Raw genomic sequence first — 25,509 nt, 5'->3', positions numbered from 1 at the left:
ATCTCCTGCTGCTCAAATGAGCATTGAGTCATTGGCGGTGCTCATCTCCTGCTTACAACTTGGAGCCAGTCGTGCAAATTCCACATTCCCATGGCAGAAGGGAGTCTCTCCATTGGACCATCCCTGTTGACTTCCCCACGAAGTTCGTGCTCGTTTTATCGACCCCCGAGTGCCCATGGGCCCCCAACCAGGACTTGAACTCGCGCCCTTCCGACTGTGAGCCGCTCGCTCCACCGCGGACCCACCTGGGCGCTTGCGCCGGCAGCGGCGCGTACAAGGTGGGTGAAGGCGCAGCTCTGCAATGGCTCGCTCACTCCACTGCTGTCGCAAGGGCGTCCACGGTGGTCACGCGTCCGAACGCCATCCTGGCTCAGCCCTGCTTTTGAGACGCCGTGGGATCCGGCGCATTCTGCGTTGTTTTGCTCGGTGCAGCTTGACCGGGCGGCTCGGGCTAGCGGCAGGGCACCGGAGTATGCAGCAGGGACAGGGCCCGTCCTCGTGGCTGCTTGCCGACTTGGCTAGTCGGTCGTGACAGGGCCATCCCGAACCTACCGATGTCCAGGGCGCGGCGATTCAACCGAGACTGCCCCTCGTCGGCTGCGAAGGTCGCAGCGCCGCCCCGTGGAGTCAGCGAGGGAGCAACACCGCGGACGATGCAGTCGACAACGGCCGCGCGTGGCCCACTGTTGGCGCAATGAGAGCGCCGCTTGGTGGTGGCTGACCGCCTGTTCCCCGCCCGCCGATGTCTTAGAAGCGGTGGACGGCATTCGATTTCGTATCAATGCTCAACTCTGTTTTCTCGGCTCTGTTGATTGGTCGCACGGCCGTCGTGGAGTTTTATTTGGCGAGCTGAGCAGTGCCGCTCCATCCCATGTGGCTGCCACACTGGCGTCATGGTCACCGGTTCAATACCAACTTCCAGTTGCAACGATAGGAACGGGATGCTAAATTCCGGAACCCCCTTTGCCTCTGCGCACCCAGAAGTGTAAATGGGTTCGCGAGAGTGAGTCGATCGGCGGGTCTCGTGTGGTGGGGTAAAGTGTGGGTACGCGGCCCACTTATTCCAACTCGTGTGGTCAGCGTGGAAGATTAGACCAAGTGCCCTCGAATGGAGGCCCTTCTGCCAGCAGTAGCGTGAGCAAGAACTTGCAGGGCTGCGTCTCTATCCCTTTGTAGGTTTGCGGAGGAGCGCGGGAGGCGCGGGGACTTGGGGGAACGCGCGCTGCACGTGCGGCCAGCGTGCAGCTCGCACTCGTGCGCGTGTGGAGCAGACACGGAGACCACGAGGAGCGAGATACCATGCAGGCCCACACGGGGCTACCGTGGGGAGTGTCAAGTGGGTTGCAGCGCGATCTCTCGTGTCACGCGACTCTATCCGTGGCTACTCACAATGCGGCTGTGATGCATTTTGAGCCGCACTCTACTTGTGGCAGACATCACGATGGGGAGGCCTGGAGCCAGATGGAGATGATGGTGACGGATGGGATTCGTGATGATGACGGTAGCGATGGGAGCTGTTCCAAGAGGCCGGTGTTGAGACCAGCACCTGTTGGTCTCAACACCTGCTGGTCTCAACACCTGTTGAGATCAACACCTGTTGAGATCAGCACCTGTTGGTCTCAACACCTGCTGGTCTCAACACTTGTTGAGACCAACAACTGTTGAGACCAGCACCTGTTGAGACCAGCACCTGTTGAGATCAGCACCTGTTGGTCTCAACACCTGCTGGTCTCAACACCTGTTGAGACTAATACCTGTTGAGACCAGCACCTGCCCCCTTCAGGGAGGGGTGCGAGTGTCTGACTGCGGCAACTCTTGGGGTTTGAGTATAAGGAAGGAAGCGGAGGCGAGTGTGGTGATGATGACGGCATCGGTAACACCACGTGCTCTCGTCTCCAAACTCATCATCAGTGGCACTCGGTCCCAGGACCCACCCACGTGCCCCCACCCAGTGGAGCCGCCCACTGGACCCACCCACCCACAGTGCTCCCACCCACTGCACCCACCCACGTGGTTTGTGGAGACTTCTCGGGGAGAATTCAGCGCGGCCATGTGGGGAAGTGTCGCGTTCGTGGTGGCGCTGGCGGTGGTTGCCGCCCGAATTCACGACCTCAGGTAGCGGCGTCCGCCCTCTACACCTACACGGCGCAGCTGCGCCTTGGCACTCCACTGCTGGATGTGGACCTAATGGGGGGCGATGCGTGTGGGAGGGGGAGCCTGCCTGCCTGGCCTGGCCATTCTTCATCGCCGTCGGCCAACTGATGGTGGTGGTTATGGTAGTGGAGGCGTGGAGCGAGTGCAGAGGTGTAGTACTACAATGTGCCAAGGTGTACCTAGTCTGGCACAAGCGCCATGGTGACGTCACCGCCACCGAGTGGCGAACGGCGGTTGTTGTTTCTGGTGCAACATTGGTTCCAACACAACTCAGCAGCAGCAGCCTGTAGCACCACCACCTGTGTGTGTGCATGGTGGCGCTCGACCCCCAGTGCTTGCCGCCAGGCTGCGCCCCTGCTGAGGCTGGGGGTGGAACGTCGCAGGCGATGCGGGGCCCACGTGGAGGCAGTGACAGCGTGTGGAGTGTGTGTTCTGTAGCATCTAGGTCTGCGGCGAGCTAGGACCCGTGTCTTGAAGGACCCGTGCCTATAACGTCGTGCATTTCAGCAGCAGTGGTTCAGGCCAGCCCGACTGCTACTGACGAGGCACCGAATGTTGAATGGGATGGGTACAATAGTCCAGTACAACTTTATTTAATGTTGAGCGGGTATGTGAACGAGGCGTAATTGTCCCCATGGTTACGTCGTTAGGTTCAGGTCAATGTACAGTATCGTGTTGACCTTTGCGCGTTTAATAGCGGGGACCATTTTGACCAAATCTATTTCACGTAAAATTCACGCGTTTACAGTTTTGTCAGAAGGACCTCACTGGAATAGTGGCCATCTCCAACTACAAGCCAGTCCGTTTATCTTTGCTCTGAAAAGGGGGTTTTGCCTGAAACGTCAGCCTACGGACGAACCTTGACCTTGGGGATGGGGGTTGGAGCCGATACCTGCCCGCCTCTCCTGCTCCACTCGTGCCAGGCTAGGTGCCGAGTCTGCCACGGGGAGGCCACGCAGCAGGGACCATCGCGCCCTGCCGGCAGACCAAATTCCCGCACGCAGCCCGGGTCACCTTGTGCAGCACAGGGACAGCTGCCACTGGGGGTGCCCCTTTCAGATGATGAGACGTAAAGCGCTCTGAGACGCCCTGGCGTGAAGGGGGGCGCCTCCAGCAAACACGACTCGTCACCATCGTGATTGCCCCTGCTCCCTATCTATGCATGTAGACGTCCTGATCGTCGCTGGCTGAGATGTCACTGTAGACTGATGTTAGCGCCACGAGTGCGCCCACGTGTTGTGCCGTCTCTCATCAATCATGCTCATCAGCCACGATATCAATCCCCACCCCTAAGCCATTTGCCATCAGTCACGGCTCACGCAAAAGTAAGGACCGCCCGCGAGCCGGTCTCGTCGCTCCGTCTCCGCGGGGGACGGCCTCGCCCGTGCGCGTCCCCTCCCTCGGCGGGCGCTCCGTGGGGTGTGCCTGCCGCCTCCCCCGGGCTCCGCGCGACTCCAAGCGGCACGCCTCCACGCTTCCTTGTGCACTTATAAGCAGTGAACATGACGTGTCAAATCCATTTGTAATATCAGGTATTGTAACTGATAGCAGTGTGGGCAGGGTTGTATATGGAGCCCTCGGGGTTCCAGGGATGCGTGGCCCAAGGGGGACCAAGTAGTTTGAATGGGGCCCTCCGGGACCCAGGGTTGCGGGGCCCAAGGGGGACCCACGCCCAATGAATGCCGCTCGTTCCAGCTCCAAGCTGGGCGTGTTTCGGGAGCTCCGCGAGACCGACCTCAGCGCCTGCAGCCTACTGGACCATGGGCCCATGGGTACGCGCCGCTGCACACCTGTACACACTCACCTGTACACATTCACCTGTACACACTCACCTGTACACACACGGTGGTACACTCCCCTGTACACACTCACCTGTACACACTCACCTGTACACACACGGTGGTACACTCCCTTGTACACACCTGTACACACTCACCTGTACACATACGGTGGTACACTCCCTTGTACACACCTGTACACACTCACCTGTACACACCTGTACACACACGGTGGTACACTCCCTTGTACACACCTGTACACACTCACCTGTACACACACGGTGGTACACTCCCTTGTACACACCTGTACACACTTACCTGTACACACTCACCTGTACACACACGGTGGTACACTCCTCTGTACACACCTGTACACACTTACCTGTACACACTCACCTGCACCCACACGGTGGTACACTCCCCTGTACACACCAGTACACACTTACCTGTACACACTCCCCTGTACACACTCACATGTACACACTCACCTGTACACACTTAACTTTACACACTCACCTGTACACAGTCACCTTTACACACCTGTACACAGTCACCTTTACACACCTGTACACAGTCACCTGTACACACTCACCTGTGCACACTCACCTGTGCACACTCACCTGTACTTGCACACCCGTACACACCTGTGCTTACCTGTACACACTCAGCTGTACACATGGACTCCGTGCGTCCCTGTTGTGCTTCTTTTTTTGTTCCATTGGCAGGGTTTGGATCGGAGGACATTGAGTTCCTCCCGGACGGGATGGCCTTCATCTCCTCCGTGAGTCTCCGGCCGCTGTCTGCGAGGCTCCGTCCCGATGGGGGTGTTGACAGCTTAACCCTTTAAACGTTCACAAAGTCTCGAAGTGTTTTGGTTTTGTCCGACGTTTAAAACTCTGCAAATAATGCGCAGCCTCCAGCGCCACCTAGAGCCCGTGGCTTGCTGCGCAAGCACGCACACACGCACGCACTCACGCACGCTCGCGTGTTTTGTAGCCGCGTGTCACTCCACGTGGCCCTGCCCCTCGATCACCCCCCACCCCCTCACTTTCTCTCTCGCTGAACTCCACTCCGTTCTCGTGTTCGCCGTCTGTTTTAAACCTCGGGAAACGTGAGCGCACCCACCTCTCCCGTGCGCCGCTCCCGCACCCCACGGGCCGCAGGGCCTGCGCTACCCCGGCATGCCCGACCTGAACGAGGGCCGCCCGGGCGGCATCTTCACGGTGGACGTGACGGCGGCGGGCACCCCGCGGCCCTCGCCCCTCGTCGTCGTGGGCGACCCCGACGCGTCCGCCCTCAACCCCCACGGCATCAGCCTGCACGTGTCGCACGCAGGTGACCGGGGCTGAGCCCCCCCCGCCCCTCTGCCCCCCGACCGCTACGGGCGCTCGGCAGTTGGCGCTCGGCATTTGACCACACGCGCGTCGGGGGGAGGGTCGCCGTGGTGCCCGCCGGGCCCGGGATACGACATCCTCGGTCACGCGGCGGCAGCGGCGGCAGCTGCGAAAACTTAGCAGGTCCCTGCTCAAGAAAGGGTGCCGAGCCCCTCGGTGAGGCATCACGAGCAGAATAAGGAGAGGGTTTATTGGCTCGCGGGTCAGATGCGTTGAGCCAGCATCACCACGATCCCCTTGGGTTCTCGGCGTCGCGAGGTGGTAAAGGCGCCTGAGGGAGGCTGAGGTGGTGGGAGGATGCGGCGGAACGAGATGCCAGACGCTCATGGAGATCGTGATGAGGTCGCCGCTCGCTCATGCGTGTCTCCTGTCCCCTCGCGGCCGGCGTGGCTGACAAGACGGCGACGAGGTGGTGCGTCTCTTCGTCGTCCACCACCCCATGGAGGGCGGCGCTTTTGAGAGCCGCGTGAAGATCTACCGCTACGAGCCGGAGTCGCGCTCGCTCGTCCACGAGCAAACCGTCATGGACCCCCTCCTGAGCAGGTGAGGGCCTGCGAGACCCCAGTGAGTCCCCTGCGAGACCCCTGCGAGACCTCGAATAAGGGCCTCGATGTGAGACCCCCCTTCCTCGCAACCAAAAGGTCTCGACCTTTCACTTGCATTTGGGCGGAAGTTATATTCAAGTTGCTATCTTGATTTGAAGCTTTCGTGACTGCAGGAATCCATACTCTCTAGTTCTTTCGGTAAAGTCATGTAGATAGAAAATACGTGACTTTACCGAAAGAACCAGACAATATTAAGTTGCTGTTGCAGGCGAGTGTCGTAGAGATCGAGGGGTAAAACGGCCCCGCTGGGTGGGACCGCGGGCGTTGGGGATGGAGGAGGGCCGATCACCGAGACAGGCATCGGAGCGGTCTCCACGAGTCCCGTGACCTAGGGCAAGGGAAGACCTCAGCGCACGGTGGTGGTGGGAGACTGTGGAGGTCGCTGCGTGTCTCGACTGTGCAGCAGCTGTGGGATCTGGCGGAGGGGAGAGAGCGTTCGTAGCGAGGAGGTGCGGTGGCATCGGTGGCTCTGGCCGCGATGACCTCTTGACCCTGATTCTTGTTCCCGTGCTGCACGCAGCGTCAACGACGTGTGGGCCGTGGGGCCCGACTCGTTCTACGCCACCAATGACCACGCGGTGCCCGTGGCGCTCTGGCCGCTGGAAGTGCTGCTCGGCCTGCGCTGGACCAACGTGGTTTTCCGCGCACCCAACGGCACCGTCACCGTCGTGGCCACCGGGTTCCGCTCGGCCAACGGCATCGCCGGGTCGCCGGACGGGAGGTGCGGCCGCCCCCCAGCGTTGAACCCTCCCTGACACTCGCTGGCCGCAGCAAGCGGCCGTGGTCGATGGGAGCGGCCGTGCGTGTGTGTACTTAGTACTCTGTTTACTTTATCCTTTGTGTTATCGTTTACTTTTCCCCGTCATCTCCCTGTGAGTGATTTGTGGAGAGAGTGGAGGAGTTCCCATACATGGGCAGTGTGGTTATGACCAGTTCCATTTTCGAAAGTTGGGGAGACGAAGTTGGCAAGCATGGTGTTGACCACACAGAAGGATGTGCCATCCTTCTTAGGCGCTCGCCAATAGCAACTTGCCCCAAGAGTCTGTTCATGCTATTTGTGGGATCTTTGTCTGCTGTCACCATGTGTCACCGTGTGTGTCACCGTGTGTGTCACCGTGTGTATCACCGTGCGTGTCACCGTGCGTGTCACCGTGCGTGTCACCGTGCGCGCGACGTCCACAGACACGTGTACGTCGCGGATGTCTCCGCAGCGGAGCTGCACGTGTTCGGCAGGAGCCCCGGGCCTGGTCTCGTTCCACTGCAGGTACGTGGGGCCCACCGCGAACCCTGACCCTCGGCGTGCGCCCTGACCCCTGACCCCTGACCCTGACCGCGAGCCTCCTGTCTCTGGGCGCAGGTCGTGGCGCTACCGTCGTTGCCAGACAACGTGGCGGTGGACTCGGCGACGGGCGACGTGTGGCTTGCGTGCCACCCAAACGCGTGGAGGATCATCCGCTCGGACCCCAGCAGCCCCCCTGGAATGGAGGTAGACCGGTCTCCTTGCCGCGGCATTGTGGATTCCCTGCGGGAAGGGATCTGGGAGGAGGACGCGGTCCTGGTTCCACAGCGATCCCGGGTTGGGGCTACAGAGCTTGCGTCCGTTTCCTTCGTCGGGCCACGGTGGTGAGGCGTTAACTCCCTCAGTTGGTAGGCAGGAGGTCGTGGCTTCAATTTTCGGTATATTGCATTGCACTCCCCATGGTCGTGTGTATTTTTCTTCAGGTCCTCCACATTTAGAATGAACAAGAGTATTTGGCTGCTATAATTTCGACGTGATAAGCCACTTCGTTGAGCTATCATTTTTGGCCAGGCCGTTTCTGAAAAAGATATATATAGCTCAGTGGGCCTTACCCAGTAAAATTATTTTTGTTTCAAATAGTTTACAGTCAATCGTGATATTTGCGACCACTTCAGTAGGGCGGACGGCCAGCAAAAAAAAGCACAGTTGACGTTATGAACACGTTTATTGAATTGAGCGTGGTTATTGTGAGAGCTTGGGAAAAGAGACGATGGAAGCGATGGTAGAAGCAGAAAGGGAAGTGCGGTGCCCTGTGGTGTGCTGAATGGGTGGCTGGTGTTGTGGGTGGGTGAGTGGGTGGGCGAGTTGTTGTGACCTGCAGTGTGGTGGTCGGAGAGTGTGGCGACGGGACGAAGCGGTCCGTGTCTGGCAGCACAAGACCTCGGCGTGGGTGGAGGAAGCGTGGCATGAAGCTGAGTAGAACGTGGTTCTGGAATTGAGCAAGATGATGAGAGCAAAAATGGCCGGGGGACGGGGGGAATTCCCAAGTGAAGCATCGAGTGACCTCTTGACCTGCGTCCACCGATTGTCTACGGTAACGAGGCGACGACACCGCTCACGGGTCGGCGTGGGGGAGCTGGGGTTCGCGTTCCGCGCCACCCCCCACACGCCTTTGCCCCCGTCCTTCTGCCAGGTCCTTCGCGTGGAGAACGCCGCTTCGCCGCAGCCGCGTGTGTCCCAGGTCCTGCTCAGCATGGACGGGACGCTGCAGGGCTCCTCCGTGGCGGCGCGGCACGGGGCCCACCTCCTCGTGGGCTCCGTGTATCACCGCACGCTGCACTGCCGGGCGGACCTGCTCGTGTAGACGGCGCCGGTGGCACTCGCACAACCCCCACCACCCCACCACCCCACCACCGTCCCCCGCCCCCACCGTACCCCCTCCTCTCATCCTCCTCCCCCACCAGCCGGAGGATGGAAGACAAGGGCATTGTCCGAATTACCGTGGAATTGAAAATGTTATTTCATTAACTGCGTAATTTGTAATTGGTCTCTAAATTAAACACCTCAAAGTAGTTGGTAATGTGGATCTAAATCGCTGCTGAGATTCGTACTCTGCCCGTATGCGTGGCGGCCCCCCTCGGAGACCACTCGCGCCCCGTCCTGCGTGCTCGCGACGTCGCGTGACGGCGGTGCTCGTGACGCCGTGGGAGATGGTCGAAGGCGATGCCGAGCCGTGACCGTCGTGGGAACCGGCGGCACGCCCGGTTCACAGTGCCACAGGAGCCATATTGTTTCTACTGTAATGGGAAGCTGCTTATTTCGGGAATCAAAACTGATTGCTTTTCGCTTCAGGGTTCATTATGTACGGTAATATTAAAGGTGTCGAATATGAAATATAGATCAAGAACTATTCCTTACACACAATTTCACGTTCACAAAACAAACTCCACGATGTTCTCATGGTGATTCCTGACCTTTCTGGGGACGGTCGCCCTCAACCCTCCGGACATTTCCCATGACCTTGCGGACCACAGACCTGGGTCGGGAACCGCAGCTGAAACTAAAACAACCGCTCCCTATTTCCTCGCCCCCGCGGATGCACCGCCGCGGTTCATTCTCCGCTCGGCCTCCCCGGCAGGTGTCGTGAGCGCTGGCGCGGCGTGGCGCGCGTTGCGGGTAACTCGGTGCTCGGCCCTTACCTGATCCCACCTCCCCGCGTCGTCTCTCCCTCTCTCTCCCGACACAGGGCACACGGTCAGTCCACGGTCCCAAGTCCATTTAATCACGAAACATGTGGGCAGCAGCGGCCCGGGCATCGGTGCTCCCGTGCACCGAGTTGATCATGGAGCCAGGAGGGAACTCGCGAGGCCAGGATTAGAGTCCCGATCACCGGCGTGGCACGGGTAAAGCTGCGGTTCCGGATGACCAGCGTGGGCACCGTGCAGGGCTCCATTTCAGCCGCGTCTTTCCGGGTCGGCGACCAGAAAACACTTTTTCGTCCAGTTTACCTCCTCTCGCTGTCGCTGCTTTTCGGCTCGTCATGAGCCACCTGCTCCGGTCTACCCGGTCAAGATATTTTGGCGCGACGTCAACCCCGGGGCGCGAGTGTGGATGCCGAGGGTGGTCAGCTTGTATCTGCCTGAGGCCGGAGCGCGTCCTGCTGCGGGTCCTACTGCGGGTCCTGCTACGGGTCCTACTGCGGGTCCTGCTGCGGGTCCTCCGGAGCCTCCACGTGGAGTTGCTCCTGGACCCCCTCGCCGTTCGCCCCCTGTTTGCGCCTCTGCGGGGTGAGGGGCGAGGGTTAGCGTCGTGGGTCACGTGGAAGTCGTGGATAAGGTCATAGGTCATCTTGGCCGCGTGTTGTCAATGTTGCACGTGGATCTCGCCACCTTTGTTTTGCGACTTACATTCGTGAGGTCGCGCTTGGTCACGTGGAACACGGAGCACCGGGAATCGTGGCCAATTACATATCAGCGATTATTTAATTAGTCGATTGCAGATAATCGGATGGCACCGTGAGTTATTGGATGGGTGTGGATTGTGGATAATCAGGTTTTTGGGGGTATGGTTGGTGACAGCTGTGACGAGTGACTCGGTGTCGTCTCACCTGCTTGGGTGAAAGGTGCCTGAAGATGGACGGGATCATGGCTCTTATCTGTAGGGAAAACGAACGGCGGTTACGCATTTGTGGGGTGAATGCTCGGTGGAGCGAGAATTCTCGAGGACAAAAACGGAGCTGTCGAGGCCGCGCGTACCCCTGTCTCTTGCTGTGGCCGTGTGGGGTCAGGGGTCGTTTCGGCCTGGTGCCGCCCTCCGGGTTCACGTCTCCGCCCCCACGGCAGCTCAAATCCGACCACGGAGGAGAGCGGACGTGCAGAGGAGCGCCCACTGGAGGGTGGCACACACAGGGACAAGGGACTCTTGGACACCCAGGTGCACACATACACACAGGGACATACTAGCCACTAAGGACACTGACATACAGACACAGAGAGACACGGACCCACAGGGACGCACGGACACAGGGATCCACGGGGGACCCCAGACGCACACGAGGCGATAGCAACACCAGGCGCCAACGTGCGACGGTGACGCCAGGCTCACGGAGACAACACGACGGGCCCTTGGGCACGGGTAGGCCGCCCACAGTGGGAGCGAGAAGAGGAGGGATGGGCCCCAAGCGGCGATGTCGGCGAGGTCGAGAGCCGGGCGCAAGCGGGAGCCGAAGTAGTGGTGGCGGCAGCAGCAGCGGAAAAAACAGCAGCGGAAAAAACAGCAGCGAGCCCCAACCAGCAGCAGAAGAGAAGTCGAGATGGGCCCTGGGTGACGACGCTGGGCACAGGTGGCCTTAACAGCGACACCGGCCCCTGGGCAGCAGCATCAACATTGAGACCTGGGGAATCGTTGGCAACCCTGGTGGTGGAGCTGTGTGGTTGCTGGAGGTGTGTGGTTGGTGCAGGTGTGTGGTTGGTGGACCTGTGTGGTGGTGTTGTGTATTTGGCTTTTTCCAAAATTTATTTTAAAATTTTTAATTTCACAAACCCTCGTAATCCCTTACGTGACTTTAATGAAAGAACCAAGAATATGAACAACTGACACACCAAAAACCAATGAGCACCAGTGAAAAGTTGGAAAACAAAAGAGGCTTGATGGCTTGGGATGATAACAAGTGGCCAGAACTGTTGAGACTCCCTTCTCACCAGAAAGGCCATAAATGGGCACCCTGCTGTTTTAACAGGGCCCATGGCAGGAAACCGGCCACACTTGGCATCTAAGCTGTTTTAATTAAGTCCTGGCGTTTAGAGAGCTGAAACGTTCAGAATATTTTCAAGCATTATAGAATTCAACTTTAATGTGTGTTCGGGGACGTACCGCTGCATGACAATGCAGCCCAGGGTCAAAAGGTTTTTTTATTACTTTTGCGTGTTCTTATTAACAATCACTGGTATCCGTACATCATTGTCATGAGGTCTGGATTAAGTATCTGTATCTTGATAATGGAATTATGGAAGTTCGTGTTGAAGTATTGAACCTAAGGATAATTCAGGAGAACTATATATTTTCTATCTTAATTACGTAAATTCTTTGTCTAAGCTATAGGCTGGAAGAGTTCTGTTGTCAAGTCAACCTGCCTGACATTGTATGAGGTGTGAAGAGGCTGGGAGTGTGGTCAGAATTGTCGCACGCAGCCTCCGCCAGAACCTGTTGCTGCCTGCGCGCCGCTGACCTCCGAGCGTGAGCAGCAACTGGTGCCAGCAAACCAAGCCACTCCCACAGCTGCTGACGAGCAAAAAGCGCCGGGGCAGCGCGGCCGCAGCGAGCTCAAGCTGCAGATCGAGACTGGTGCACAGACAACCCGTGAACGTGCGGCGGAGCAGCAGATGACTAACTGGCAGCGGGCTGTTTCAGGAGTAGCAGAGCAATCCAGCTGTAGATCGAGCATGATGCACAGACAACCCTGTGAACGTCCAGCGAGCAGCGTGGTCCAGTAGCGGACCAACCCTACTATTCAACGCATCTTCGTGGGACTGGAGGTATTTTTCGAGAAGAGAGAAGACGGTACTTTAACTTTTCATTCGCTCACCATTTTACCTGTACTTTGTACAGGTCGCGGGCCAAGCTTTGCATGGAAGAATTGAAGAATCTTAGCTTCCATGCATCGCACATCATAACAAACGAATTGTGTATTGTCGCATCGCCCTGAGATGTTAGCCTTGTTGCTTTTTTAAAAATCGTATAATCGTATGATTTGCTCGTTGATGCCTTTCGAACCATTTGCTACGCATTGATGAGTACTGTACGTGTATTTGCATTTGTAATGTAATTGCACTCTGATAAGAAATTGTAGGTGTCAATGTAAGCTGGTATTAAAGTTGCTTAGATTAATTAAGGGACTGAGTGCTTCCTTCCTAACTCATGCATCATATTTCTCAATGTCGAGAACTTGTATCCTGCGGAGAGATCTGAATTCTGAGACCTGACAATTGTCGATTATTGATAATTGATGAGCGAAAGTCATTAATATCACAATTAATAATGCATAACCATAGACAACGTGAAAGCCAATAATAACTTGTGATTAATGCGATAATCTGAATTCATTAGTCGTAATCACTATTCCTTATCGACAATAATTGTTCCTGATTATATGCACAATTGTCATTGATCATATGCTTAATAATTAACCATTTAATTTAATGAATTTGTTTAATAATTTTATTTGTAACACTTTAAATGAATATTTCTAAATATATAATATTTTTGATACCAACCAATGTATACCACAGTGGCGGTACTGTTTGGTGCTGGAGGTGTGGTGGTGGAGCTGTGGTCAATCCAGGTGGGGGGGAGACCCCCGTGGTGTACAACGTGTTCAAGAGCGGTGCGGTTGGGGCGGTGCGGTTGGAGCCGTTTGCTCCTGGGTGGTTAAGTCACCAGGGGGAGTACAAGGTACCCCTCCCCTTCCTACCCTAGCCGCCAGAGGGGTCCCTTGCTGATGTAGGGGCCTGGGCGGGGGCCCAGGGGGCGGGGGCCGTCCTCGGGGGGTCCCTGAGCACCTGGACTGACGGACACGCGGACACGCGGACACACGCCTCTGTATCAGGAATGTGTTGTTGATGTCTTTAGTTCATCCAGAAATTGGGCCCTGATACGAAACTTAAGATCCAAAAAAATTGTGTACCAGCATGCGTGCACAAGTGTGTGTGTGTCTTTGTTTTTGTGGGTGCCCGTGTATACGTGTGTGTACCTGTGTGTGCGTGCATGTGTACGTGTACCTGTGTGTACGGGGGAGCAGTAATTTAGCGGTTAGCGCACTGCACTACGAACCCGGCAGCCCGAGTTCGAATCCCACTCACAGCCAACACCAGTGACAATTATCTGAACCAGTCCTGCGCCTCCCCTAGGTCAACTCAGCCTCAAATGAGTACCTGGTGCATTGTGTAAAGATCACCACGTGGGAGACAAAGGCGGTCGGCCATGGTGTTGGCCACCCACCCCCTCGTGTGCTGTGACAGCTTTCATAGATGCTTGCTAACAGCACTTGCCTGAACAGTCTGTTCAGGCTACAAGGAGGGTCTTTGTGTGTCCGTGTACCTGTGTGTGAGGCTGTTCCGTTGCCATTTTCCTCCGTTGAAGACTCCTGCTGCTCCTCCTGCTGCTGCTGCTGGCGACATCATCGCAATGAGCCGTGAGACTCCTCTCATCTGCACATCCATTCATTCTCCCGCCACTCACTCTAGCATGTGGGGAGTGGTGGCACAGAGGTTAGTGTACCGCACGATGAATTCGATTGCTGCTCATGGTCAACATCAGTGACGAAATATCTGAACTCGTCCTGGGCCTCCCCTAGGTCGACTCAATCTTAAATGATGATCTTATTTGGTGTACAAACATCAGCACTGCGGAGACAAAGGCGGCTGGGCACGGCGCTGGTCATCCGCCTCCTCATGCGCCGTTGCAGCCTTCAAAGGTGTTCGCTAAAGCGCTCGCCTCAATAGTCTTAACACTATAGGGGGGTCTTTGTGTGTGTGTGCGGTTGTGTGCATGTATGTGTGTTGAACTTCTTTTTCGCACTGTATATAGCCAGCCGTGCTAATCGGAGGTGCGGGGGAAGGACAACAAACTAAACACAAAAATCAGTTCTAAAGAAATTGGTTTTCAAACTAAATTTAAAAGTGCATCGCTCCATTCACTTCCTAATATCGGAAGGAAGAGCGTTCCAGATGGCCACAGAAAGGCATCTGTGTGTACATGCGTGTGGTTGGATTGCTGACGACGGAGTTGCTACCTGGTGGGCGTCAGTGCCATTCGCACCATCACCGCCATCTCCACCATCACCGCCATCTCCACCATCACCGCCATCTTCACCATCACCGCCACGCTCACCACCGCCGCCGCCATCCTCACCATTGCCGCCACGCTCACCATCGCCGCCATCTTCACTGTGACTGCCGGCAGTGAGGCCGTGCTCCCTGCAGCACATCGACATCGCGGTCTCCGTTTGGAGAGAGATCGTCCGGGGAGAGAGAGCAGCGCCACCCAAGTCTAATCGGCCGTGCGTGCATGAGGGATGAGTTTTGGATTCAAACGTTTCGGATTTTCAGATCATCTCCAGACAGAACGAACTTGCCTGATCAGCGCCGGCGCGAGCAGCGCCACAGCGCGCCGGTAGCGCCGCAGCAGCTCCTGGTGGCGCCTCTCTGCCTCCTCCGCCTTTGTGGCCATGACGGTCTCCATCACCTCTCCCCGGCGCCGCTCCTCCTTCAGCTTCGTCTGCAGCAGGTACCGCTGGCGCTCGCCCTTGGCCTGCGCCGCCTCCACCTCGCACATCTGGCACGGGCGAAGAGACGCACAACCTGGACGTTCAAACAACCACGGCCTCGACCACGGCCGCTTCGCACGCTGATCGCTACACCGCCGCTGCCTGCGCACACGTACAAAGACAAAGATCTCCCGTATACTCTTAATAGGCTGTTGGGGCAAGTGCTGTTAGAGAGCACCTATAAAGGCCTCCCCAATGCCAATGCTTTCCACATTGTACCAGGTACTCATTTGAGACTGAGTTGACCTAAGAGAGGCATGGGACTGGTTCAGATATTCATCACCATTGTTGGCCGTGTGAGCGGGAATCAAACTTGAGTCGCTGGGTTCGTAGCGCTATGCGCTAACCACTACCTTGCCGCTCCCTACACACACACACACATACCCACACAACAACAGCCGCCATCCGCCACCGAGTGGCGCTGACAACACCATGGCGCCTGTGCCAGGCCAGGTGCACTTTGAAACTACATGAAGTGTCGAAGGCTCGCTGACAGGAGGTAATGGGGCAGACCCACTCACACTCCCACACACACACCCCCACACACGCGCACACACACACACACATCCCCACAGACATACACCCCCACACACACACATCCCCACAGACACACACCGCCACATACACACATCCCCACAGACACACTCCCACACACACACACCCCTACACACACGCACACACACACATCCCCACATACACACACCCGCACACACACACATCCCCACATACACACACCCCCACACACACACATCCCCACAGACACACCCCCACACACACACACCCCCACAGACACACCCCCACAGACACCCCCCCACAGACAACAACAACAACTGCCATTCGCCACTAAGTGACGGTGACGTCACCATGACGCTTGTGCCAGGCCATGTGCACATTGAGGCCACGTGGAGTGTTGAACGCCCGCTGGCAGGAGGTCACGGGGCAGAACCAGGTGCCAAGGGTCGACTGACTGAGATGACTGAGATGACTGGCTGATGCACCACTTGTGCCCCCTACTGTGCCAACCTGCTGTGCTTTAACCACCCGGCGCTCCGCTCGTTGTTGTGAGCGTCGCTCCTCCGCCCTCCATTGTTTTTGGAGGGCGACTGCCTCCAACTGCCCAGTAGCGTCCTTCACGAGCCTCCTCCACAGAGGCCGATCTTGACACCGCTGGTACCAGTCATCGGCAAGTCCACTCAGCTCCACGTCCTCCTGTACCACGTCACTCCATCTCATCTCTAGCCCGTGCCACGCCCGTTTAGCCCCCTCGATCCGGCCGAACAAAAGCTGTTTCAGCATGCGGTGGCTGGGCATACGGGCTACATGACCCAGCCATCGCAGCCTTGCCTGCCAGAGGAGCTCACCGATGGGACCTTGCCCAGATCTTTCAAGGATTTGTGAGCTCCTCACACAATCCAGTCTGGTTAAACCCAGGATGGATCGTAGGCAGGCCAGCCTAAATGTTTCCGACCGGCGAAGATGTTCCATTAGGGGGGTCCACGTTTCGCAAGCGTAGAGAAGGGAGGGAATGACCGTGACCCCCACAGACACTCACCCCCACACTCACACACACACACACCCACAGACACACCCCCACACACACACCCCCACACACACGCGTACACGAGTGCGTGGGAACGTTGGCGACCGTGGGCTGCTACACGGCCGCCCTCCACGTCGCGCTGGGCATCGACGTCCAACGGGCCCTCAGGTTGCCCAGCGCTGCACGGGTTATATTTTGGCACTCACCTCTTTCTTGAGCGCCTTCACCTCGTTAGTGATGGCAGCAAACCTGATCAGCAGCTGTGCATGGACGGCAGTAACATCATCGTCAGAACATCAGAGTTACACCATCGTCATCATCTCTGCAGCAAGCTCGTCATCATTGCCATCACGTGCATCGTCAGAACATCACTCTCACCCGCACCTCCAATTAGCACGGTTGGCTCCGAACGGTACAAAAGAAATTCAACATACACACATAAATCATCGTCAACACATAAGTCGCCATCGATTTTGGCTGGGTGGTAAGGGTGAGTGTCGAGTGAGTGGGTGGTGGGGTGACCTGACCTCTTTGTACTTCACAGAAAGATCCAAGTTGCCCTCTGAACCCACGACATGTGCTCCCTTCTCTCGCCCAATCACAAGCCTGCACACAACACACAGTGGTGTACATTTCGATTTAAAGCTTTCGTGACTGCAGGGATTCATCTTCTTGGTTCTTTCTGTAAAGTCACCACGTAGAATGGAAATAAAATAATAACAAAATAAAACATAATACGTCGTGAGAATTTTATTTTATTATGTTTTATTATTATTATTTTATTTCCATTCTACGTGAGTTTACCGAAAGAACCAAGAAAAAAAAGTGGTGTACATGTCACAGTGTGCACGGAAGAGCCCAGAGCCTGATTGGCCAGCTCCGGCAAAGGGCGGGGCTTGTGTCAATCCCTGACCCCAGTGTTCGTGTGACGATGTAGGTGATGGTGTGCGCGTGTGAGTAAGTTGGGACGTCTTGAACAGAATGGAGCCGTTCCCACACCTTGGCAGTGTGCTTATGACCAGCACCGGTTTGGTAGCAGAGATCTCACTCCGAATCAGTCGAGCGGCATTTTACTTTTCCGTCAGTTGCGTCATGCTGTTTAGGAACTACCTGGTCTGTCGCTCCACACGAAGCTCTGGGTCTTCTCGACCACATGTATGTGCCCTCCCTTGTCTATGCTTGCAAAACGTAGACTCCTCCAGTGGAACATGCCCAAGCAGCGGGTGTGAACGGTGGTGTGCTAGCTGATGACTGTATGGTTGATGGTGTGTGTGTGTGAGCGGTGGTGTGGTTGCTGGTGAGGGTGTGGTTGATGGTGTGTGTGTTTGAGCGGTGGTGTGGTTGTCGGTGTGTGGCTGTGCCGGCGGCGTGGTGGTGGAGGAGGAAGCTCAACTGGTCCAACGGCAAAACCGTGGCTGCGGGAATCGCGTGGCGCATTCCACAGACGGGCTCGGTCACGTCCACACCACTAACGGAGCACGCAGCACACAGCCCTCTCATCTGCTAAGTCGCCCATCTGCTCTCGTCCCTTTCGCCGTGTCTCCCTGCAGGGAGCGGGGGTGAGTGTCGCGATGGGAGTGTGGGTGTCGGGTGAGTTCCCGCCTCACCTCACCGTCTCCCCGGTGCTTTGGAGGACGCGGGCGGCGACTTCCTGCGAAGCCCCCAGGAGACTCGTGCTGTCAACCGCTAAGATCTGATCCATCTCGCAGATCCTACACAAGGTCACGGGGACACGGGGACATGGAGACATGAAGACATGAAGACAACGGAGACACGGGACATGGAGACACGGGGACACAGGGACATGGGGACACCTGGGGTATTGGTCACACTCCACAAAATCTCCCACATGCTTGACTGCCTATGACGACCTTTGGCCTTCACCCTGTCACCTCATTTCAATGTCCAACTCCATCCTCTAGCCCACCCCAAGCTGCCCCGGGTCGCTCACCACACCTTCTCACCCTCCTCACCCTCCGTGCGCGTGGGCCGCTCCCCCCGGGGAAAGGGCGCGCACGTAGATGCCGCCCAGCTGCTTGGCCCCCGCCCTGGGCCCCAGCCCCGCGGCCGCCCCGATGCCCACGATGGCGATGCCCAAGCCCTCGGGCCCTGCACACGCGGACAGGGCCGGGACGCAGCAGTCCTGGGTGAGAGCCGGGACGCATCCGAGTACTAAAGTAATCCGTTACCAAGTAATCCGATCACTCGGGTAATTTGTTACGAGATTACCCAAGTAATTACTCGAGTAATGCAATTACTCGAGTAATCTAAGGGGTGGATGAGCGGCGTTGGTGACCGGGAGCGGTGCAAGTGTTGCTGTGGCGAGGGGCGGTTGCCACCCCTCCTGGTTTCCCCTGGGTTGTCCATGTTGGCTATCGTGGGAAATCTGTCACTTGTCCTGGTTTTATTTGTGCCTCAAGAGGTGGCAGCCCCAAGTGGTGTGGCGAGCGAACACAGCATGGCCTCACCCTTCTGCAGCACGATCTGCTGCACGTCCAACGCCTCCATTCGCGTTTCCAGCTCCATCTCGGCTGACGCGCGCACGGGGTCCACGTCCGTGTTCCTGCGCTCGTACCGCTCGGTGGAGAACGTTGCGAACACCTGCACGCGTGCCGTGGGGAGCGGCGGCGCGACGGTTAGAACGCAGTGCCACGAACATTGCGACCCGAGTTCGATTCTCGCTCACCGAAAACATTGGTGACGGATATCTGAACCGCTCATGGGCCTCCCCTAGGTCGACTCGGCCTCAAATGAGTACCTGGTGCATTGTGTAAAGATCACCACGTGGGAGACAAAGGCGGCCGGGCTCGCCACACATTTCTTCATGTGCTGTGCTGGCCTTCATAGGTACCCGCCAACAGCACTTTCCACAACAGTCTGCTAAGGCTATAGGGGGATCTTTGTTTCGTAGTGTGGTTCGGCCTGGTGCAGGATGCATAGGCTTTGTCGTGTCGTGGTGATGCCACCCTCTTTCCCTCCCTGCCCCATACTTAACCTTGATTGGCTCGTGGCTGAAGTGCACCCTGCGGCCTGGCAGCAAGGCTTCGCCTGGCTCTTCACCAAGGCCGGGGATCTCCAGGCACTGGGTCCCACTGGGACCCCCAAACCTTGGCTCCTCCTCCTCCCCAGCATCATCAACCCCGGTTTCCTCGGTTGCATCTCTGGGGCAACCATCGTCTCTGCCTGCTTCTCCGTTGCCACGGTACCGGTCGTTGTGCTCGGTGGACACGGCCTGGCTGACAGGGCTTGCTTGGGCTGGGCCCGCTGGGGTCACGGTCGTGCTTTGGGTCACGTCGCCTACGGTTAAGGTTGAGGTCGAAGTTATATTTGTGGTGGCAGTAATGGCAGAATTCATGGTCAAGGTCATAATTGGGGTTACGGTCACACTTTTGGTCATCACTGGGGTCGTGAGCAGGGGGACCATCTTGGCTGGAGCTGCAGACGGGGTCAAGTTTGTGTTCTTGGCTGGAGCTGCAGACGGGGTCAAATTTGTGTTCAAGGCTGAGGTCGCAATTAAAGTCGTGGTCTTGGTCAGCGTCGGGGTCACGGTAACTGCTGGGGTCATTGCGGGGGTCGCGGCCAGAGTCACAGCCTTGGCAGGGGTCGTGGTCGAGGTCACAGGCGGCTCTCCCAGCGTTGCCCCCGTTGCCGTGTGTAACGGCGTTTCATGACAGAGGTCGCCGGCCATCGTAGGGGTCGCGCCTCGAGCCTCTGTCCTCACGTGTGGCCAAGGCAGCGCTGCCTCTCTGCCCTCACGCTCCCTCGAACCTCTCGCCTCCACGCCGACCGGGACGCCCTCTTTGGTGCGGCGTTGGCCGTGGTCGGCAGATGCCCCGGGTGCTGCCCTGTCCTCCACGGTTGCTGCCCTCTCCTTCCCCCCCAGGTCGTGCCGGTGGTGCAAGGGCGACCGCTCCCCGTGCTCCGTGAACACGGGGGAGCCGACACAGTCGCTGGCACCCAAGTCGCATTCCACGATGGATCCCAGTTTGGAGACCGGAGAACCGTCGGGAGACGACATCACCGTCGAAGAGGAGGAGTTTCCCAGAACCTGGCTCTCCTCTGCGCCAGTCGAACGCGGGCGTCCTCGGCCGCCGGCGCCGGGCGGTCCTGTCACAGCGTCGTCACGGTGCCCGGCGGCGGTCGCGGGATCTCGTGCGGGCTCGTCCGCTCGGTCGCCCTGGGCCTCATCGGCATCACCGTCGTCGTCGTTGCTGCCGCCGTCGGAAGAGCTGTCGTCCTGCATGAAGCTGGACAGGCGCTTGGAGATGGGGCCCGAGTTGAGGCGAGACCTGGGAGGGAGTCTGCGAGCGGCAATCGGGGCAGTTCGGGGGTCACTGGCGCCGCTTGCCGAGACGACACCGTGGGCGTGCGGGATCGAGGTCGCTCGCCGCTGCGCTCCTCCATCGCTCGGCCCCCCGCGTCTCCGCGGGAGCGTGCGTGGCGCGGGGTCGACGGGGTAGCGGGCGGCGACCGCGCGTACCCCGGCGTCGTCCCTCCTGTGGGCCGCGTCGCGGCCGGTGCCCAAGGAGTCCGCGCCGGGAACGACGTCCTGGCCTGCCGTGGCGAGGGCCTGGCACCCGACCTTTATCGCCAACGTCGTCAGCGACGGCGGCGGCGACGACGACGCCGGAGGCGACGGCGAGGAGGCGGGGGTGCCGGCGCAAGAATGCGATGAGCCGCAATGCGGCGGTGCGAAAGTCGTTGCTCCCCTCCCTGCGCCACACTCAAACTTCAGCCGCATCTCGGCGAACCTCTCGGAATGCACGGGCGTGACGGACGCTGGCTGGGCGCCGTCGCGTTCCTGCTGCTCCTGCTGCTCTTGCTGCTCCTGCTGCTGCATGGCGCCAAGGTTGTAAAGCCTCATGGGAGCCGGGGGAGTGAAGATCCTGCGGATTCTGTCGACGGTGATGGAGGGCGACAGCAGCGGAACGTCGGCAGCACCAGCGGACAGCACCGCGTCTGCACGCAACATCGCTGCCAGCGCTACCAGAGGGCGGTACTCAGGGTTCAGCAGGGGTCACCAGCGTCACGTGACAGCAACCTCCAACTCCTAGGCATGAGAGACACGTCATGCATGAGTGTGACGGCGCTGGGTGTGATGGTGCTGGGTAATAGTGCTGGGTGTGATGGCGTTGGGTGCGACGGCGCTGGGTGTGATGGCGCTGGGTGTGATGGCGCTGGGTGTGATGGTGCTGGGTAATAGTGCTGGGTGTGACGGCGCTGGGTGCCGCGGCGCTGGATAATGGTGCTGGGTGCAACGGCGCTGGGTGCGACGGTGCTGGGTGCTGGGTGCGACGGCGCTGGGTGTGATGGTGCTGGGTGTGACGGCGCTGGATAATAGTGCTGGGTGCAACGGCGCTGGGTGCGACGGTGCTGGGTGCTGGGTGCGACGGCGCTGGGTGTGATGGTGCTGGGTGTGACGGCGCTGGATAATGGTGCTGGGTGTGACGGCGCTGGGTGCGACGGCGGTGGATAATGGTGCTGGGTGTGACGGCGGTGGGGTGCGATGGTGCTGGATATTAGTGCTGGGTCTGACGGCGCTGGGTGCGATGGTGCTGGATAATGGTGCTGGATAATGGTGCTGGGTGCGACGGTGCTGGGTGCGACGGCGCTGGATAATGGTGCTGGGTGCGATGGTGCTGGGTGCGACGGTGCTGGATAATAGTGCTGGGTGCGACGACGCTGGGTGCGACGGTACTGGATAATAGTGCTGGGTGCGACGGCGCTGGGTGCGACGGTGCTGGGTGCTGGGTGCGACGGCGCTGGGTGTGATGGTGCTGGGTGTGACGGCGCTGGATAATGGTGCTGGGTGTGACGGCGCTGGGTGCGACGACGGTGGATAATGGTGCTGGGTGTGACGGCGGTGGGGTGCGATGGTGCTGGATAATGGTGCTGGATAATGGTGCTGGGTGCGACGGTGCTGGGTGCGATGGTGCTGGATAATAGTGCTGGGTGCGACGGCGCTGGATGCGATGGCGCTGGGTGCTGGGTGCGACGGCGGTGGGTGCGACGGCGCTGGGTGCTGGGTGCGACGGCGCTGGGTGCGACGGTTCACGAATGCAGTTTAAGGGAGGACTTTGTCCACAGGAAATAGCTTCCGTGTTTAAATTTCCCTTGACTCACGCGATCGTGGGTGTGTGCGCTGTGTACGTTCATGTTCATCCTCTGGTGGCAATCCACTGCTGCATGAGGGCCTCCCTACACTCTAAAGAATGTTTGGCCATACTTCACCACGCTGGTCTTGATGAAACCAGGGAGCATAGAAGTACAGTACAGCATTTTATTTTTTCTACACTGCCCACAGCATAGCTCCGTAGCTGCCCATAACACCAGATAATGCATTGAGGTCACCCGTCCAAGCACTATCCAGGCTCCAACCTGCTTAGCTCCCAAGAACTAAATCAAGGCGTTCTGCTTGACATTTGAGTGTATGTAGAGTGTGTGTGTCTGTGTGTGTGTCAGAGCGGTGGTGTAACGGTTAACGTGCTGTGCTACAAACCCGGCGACTGGAGTTCGATTCCCGCTGACGGTTGACACCAGTGACGATTATCTGACTCGGCCTCAAATGTGTACCCAGTACGGTGTGTAAACATCGCCAAATGGGAGACAAAGGCGGACGTGCGTGGTGCTGGCCACCCAACAGTCTGCTCAAGGCTATACGGGGTATTTTTTCGCGTGATTATCTGTGAGTGCGTGACTAGCTGTGTGAGTGAGTGTCCTACGTATATAAATACCCATGGGGGTGACTACCTGTGTGAGCCAGTATCTGTGCGAGTGTCCGTGTTACCGAGTACCCATAATAATGAGCGAGTACCCGTGCTCGTTAGCGAGTACACTGGCTGCGTGTCTCACCGCTGCTCGCCGGGTGTCGGTGCGGCGTCTCCACCCCGCGTGGTGGCTCCCGGCCTCTGGTGCGCTCCGTGCGGGGAGAGGAGACACGACCGGACTCACCACGGACACCACCGTTGCTCTCGTCCAGCGTCGTGAGTCTCACAGACAGGGCGGCGGGCGGGGGGGTGGCGGATGGGCGGATGTGGGCGGTGGGATGTGCGGTCAGGTAGGGAGGGGGGTGGCATACCTGGGGTCAGGTGGGAGGGGCTCTACCTGGTTCCCCCGGTGGGGAGTAGAGTGGGCTGTGTCCTCAACCTCACACGAACGAGCCCCGGCACGCGTGCACACGCACGTGCAGAGACGTCCACACACACACGTGCACACCCCAATCTGCATACACACACACACCCCAGTCTACACACACACCCCAATCTACACACACACACACACACCCTAATCTACACACACACCCCAATCTACATAAACACACCCCAATCTACACACACACACACCCCAATCTACATAAACACACCCCAATCTACATACAAACACACCCCAATCTACATACACACACACCCCAATCTATACACACACACACCAATCTACATAGACCCCAATCTACATAAACACACCCCAATCTACATACATACACCTCAATACACACACACACACACCCCAATCTACATACACACACACAAACTCCAATTTGCATACACATACCAATCTACACACACACACACCCCAATCTACACACACCCCAATCTACATACACGCACACACCCCAATACACACACACACACACCCCAATCTACATACACTCACACACCCCAATATACACACACACCGCAATTTACATATACACACACACCCAAATCTACACACACCCCAATCTACATATACACACACACACCCCAATCTACACACACGCACACACCCCAAACCCCGGATAGCCTTAATAGACCGTTGGGGCAAATGCTGTTTGGGAGCAGCACCTATGAAGGCTGGAACGGCACACGAGGGGGTGGGTGGCCAGCACAATGCTCGCCCGCCTTTGTCTCCCCAGTGGGGATGTTTGCACATCGCACCAGGTACTCATTTGAGGCTGAGTCGACCTAGGGGAGGCCCAGGACCAGTTCAGATAATCACTGGTGTTGGCCATGAGCGGGAATCGAACCTGGGTAACTAGGTTCATAGCACAGCGCGCTAACGCTACACTGCCGCTCCAACACACAGAAGCGCACGCAACAATCTACACACACACACCCATGCGCACGCACAAAGACACGCACACACGCATACCACGCACCGCGCCCTCCTTCTGCTCCTCTTCACCACCGAGTTCCTATCCCGCGGGGATGTTCCGACGTTCCGCACAGGGGACAGACCCCAGCGCCACCTCTCGTGCCGCTCCACCACCCGTGCCGCTCAGGTTCCCGCAGGAGGACGAGGAGATGAGGAGGAGGAGGAGTAACCGCCACTCTCCTCGGCACACAACGACAGAGATCCCCGTATAGCCTTTACATGCTGTTGGGGCAAGTTCCGTTATCGAGTAATTCTTACGAAGGCCGTGCGTGCGTGCCCAGACACGCACGGCACTCACGCAGACCGCAGGCATCTCGCATGGTGCTGCCAGCCGTGGTGACGGGGTGGTGCGAGCGGGACAAGCGAGCATTTGACCTCGGTGGGATCACTATTTATATTCTATGAACCCCGGTGCAGGAATTGTACGACAGTAATATCATAATCAGAATCTTTATTTATCCTGAGCTATGAAGTTCTTTTACACAGAGGTCCAATAATATGACCCCCCCGGGTCCCCCACACTAACCCTGGGGGTCAGGGTTTGCTGTCAGGTGTCCGCCACACTGGCGGACACCCATAGCACAGCGCGCTAACGCTACACTGCCACTCCAACACACAGAAGCGCACGCAACAATCTACACACACACACCCATGCGCACACACAAGGTGTGAGAGACAAAACGGCCAACCCCACCATCGCTACAGCTCGGGGAGAGGCCAGGCAGGGCTCAGCCTGGCCGGTGCTCGGATGGACGGCCACTGCCATGCGTAAAACAGGTGCCGTAGGCCCCCCATATTGAACAATTGCATTGACCAGCGTGGTGAAGTACGGTCAAATGACCT

The 25,509-nt window shown here is 57.9% G+C and overlaps 2 protein-coding genes across 10 annotated transcripts in view; one reads left to right on the top strand and one right to left on the bottom strand.

Annotated features, from left to right (window-relative positions):
• Positions 1 to 1,975: 1,975 nt before the first annotated feature.
• LOC116943997 (serum paraoxonase/arylesterase 2-like) lies at positions 1,976 to 9,064 on the top strand. Its single transcript, XM_032957396.2, has 9 exons — positions 1,976 to 2,115; positions 3,850 to 3,926; positions 4,658 to 4,713; positions 5,096 to 5,267; positions 5,725 to 5,869; positions 6,452 to 6,652; positions 7,114 to 7,195; positions 7,289 to 7,417; positions 8,364 to 9,064. The coding sequence occupies exons 1-9, from the start codon at positions 2,051 to 2,053 to the stop codon at positions 8,532 to 8,534; spliced, it is 1,098 nt and encodes a 365-aa protein (XP_032813287.2). The 5' UTR covers positions 1,976 to 2,050; the 3' UTR covers positions 8,535 to 9,064.
• LOC116943995 (uncharacterized) overlaps positions 7,877 to 25,509 on the bottom strand; it is a 23,349-nt gene continuing 5,716 nt past the window's right edge. The window contains exons 1-15 of one of the 9 annotated variants that reach the window (XM_076067996.1): positions 24,664 to 25,478; positions 23,386 to 23,522; positions 19,529 to 21,583; positions 19,002 to 19,134; positions 18,507 to 18,642; positions 18,141 to 18,245; positions 17,061 to 17,139; positions 16,740 to 16,793; positions 14,798 to 15,001; positions 14,460 to 14,639; positions 13,766 to 13,835; positions 13,140 to 13,227; positions 10,426 to 10,558; positions 10,278 to 10,325; positions 7,877 to 9,950 (exon numbers count right to left, since the gene is read on the bottom strand). In XM_076067996.1, coding sequence (XP_075924111.1) covers positions 9,864 to 9,950; positions 10,278 to 10,325; positions 10,426 to 10,558; positions 13,140 to 13,227; positions 13,766 to 13,835; positions 14,460 to 14,639; positions 14,798 to 15,001; positions 16,740 to 16,793; positions 17,061 to 17,139; positions 18,141 to 18,245; positions 18,507 to 18,642; positions 19,002 to 19,134; positions 19,529 to 21,505 — 3,294 coding nt within the window. In that variant the 5' untranslated portion in view covers positions 21,506 to 21,583; positions 23,386 to 23,522; positions 24,664 to 25,478 and the 3' untranslated portion in view covers positions 7,877 to 9,863. Of the gene's footprint in view, positions 9,951 to 10,277; positions 10,326 to 10,422; positions 10,559 to 11,897; positions 12,011 to 13,139; positions 13,233 to 13,765; positions 13,836 to 14,459; positions 14,640 to 14,797; positions 15,002 to 16,739; positions 16,794 to 17,060; positions 17,140 to 18,140; positions 18,246 to 18,506; positions 18,643 to 19,001; positions 19,135 to 19,528; positions 21,584 to 23,385; positions 25,479 to 25,509 lie in introns of those variants that run through there. The other 8 variants (XM_076067999.1, XM_076067994.1, XM_076067995.1 and 5 more) reach the window with 8 other exon arrangements.

Source organism: Petromyzon marinus, chromosome 19 (genome assembly GCF_048934315.1).
Source record: "Petromyzon marinus isolate PM22_M1 ecotype Great Lakes invasive population chromosome 19, UKy_Petmar_22M1.pri1.0, whole genome shotgun sequence".
NCBI lineage: Eukaryota > Metazoa > Chordata > Hyperoartia > Petromyzontiformes > Petromyzontidae > Petromyzon > Petromyzon marinus.
Note: the sequence above shows the minus strand (reverse complement) of the source record. Positions and strands in the feature narration are given on the sequence as shown.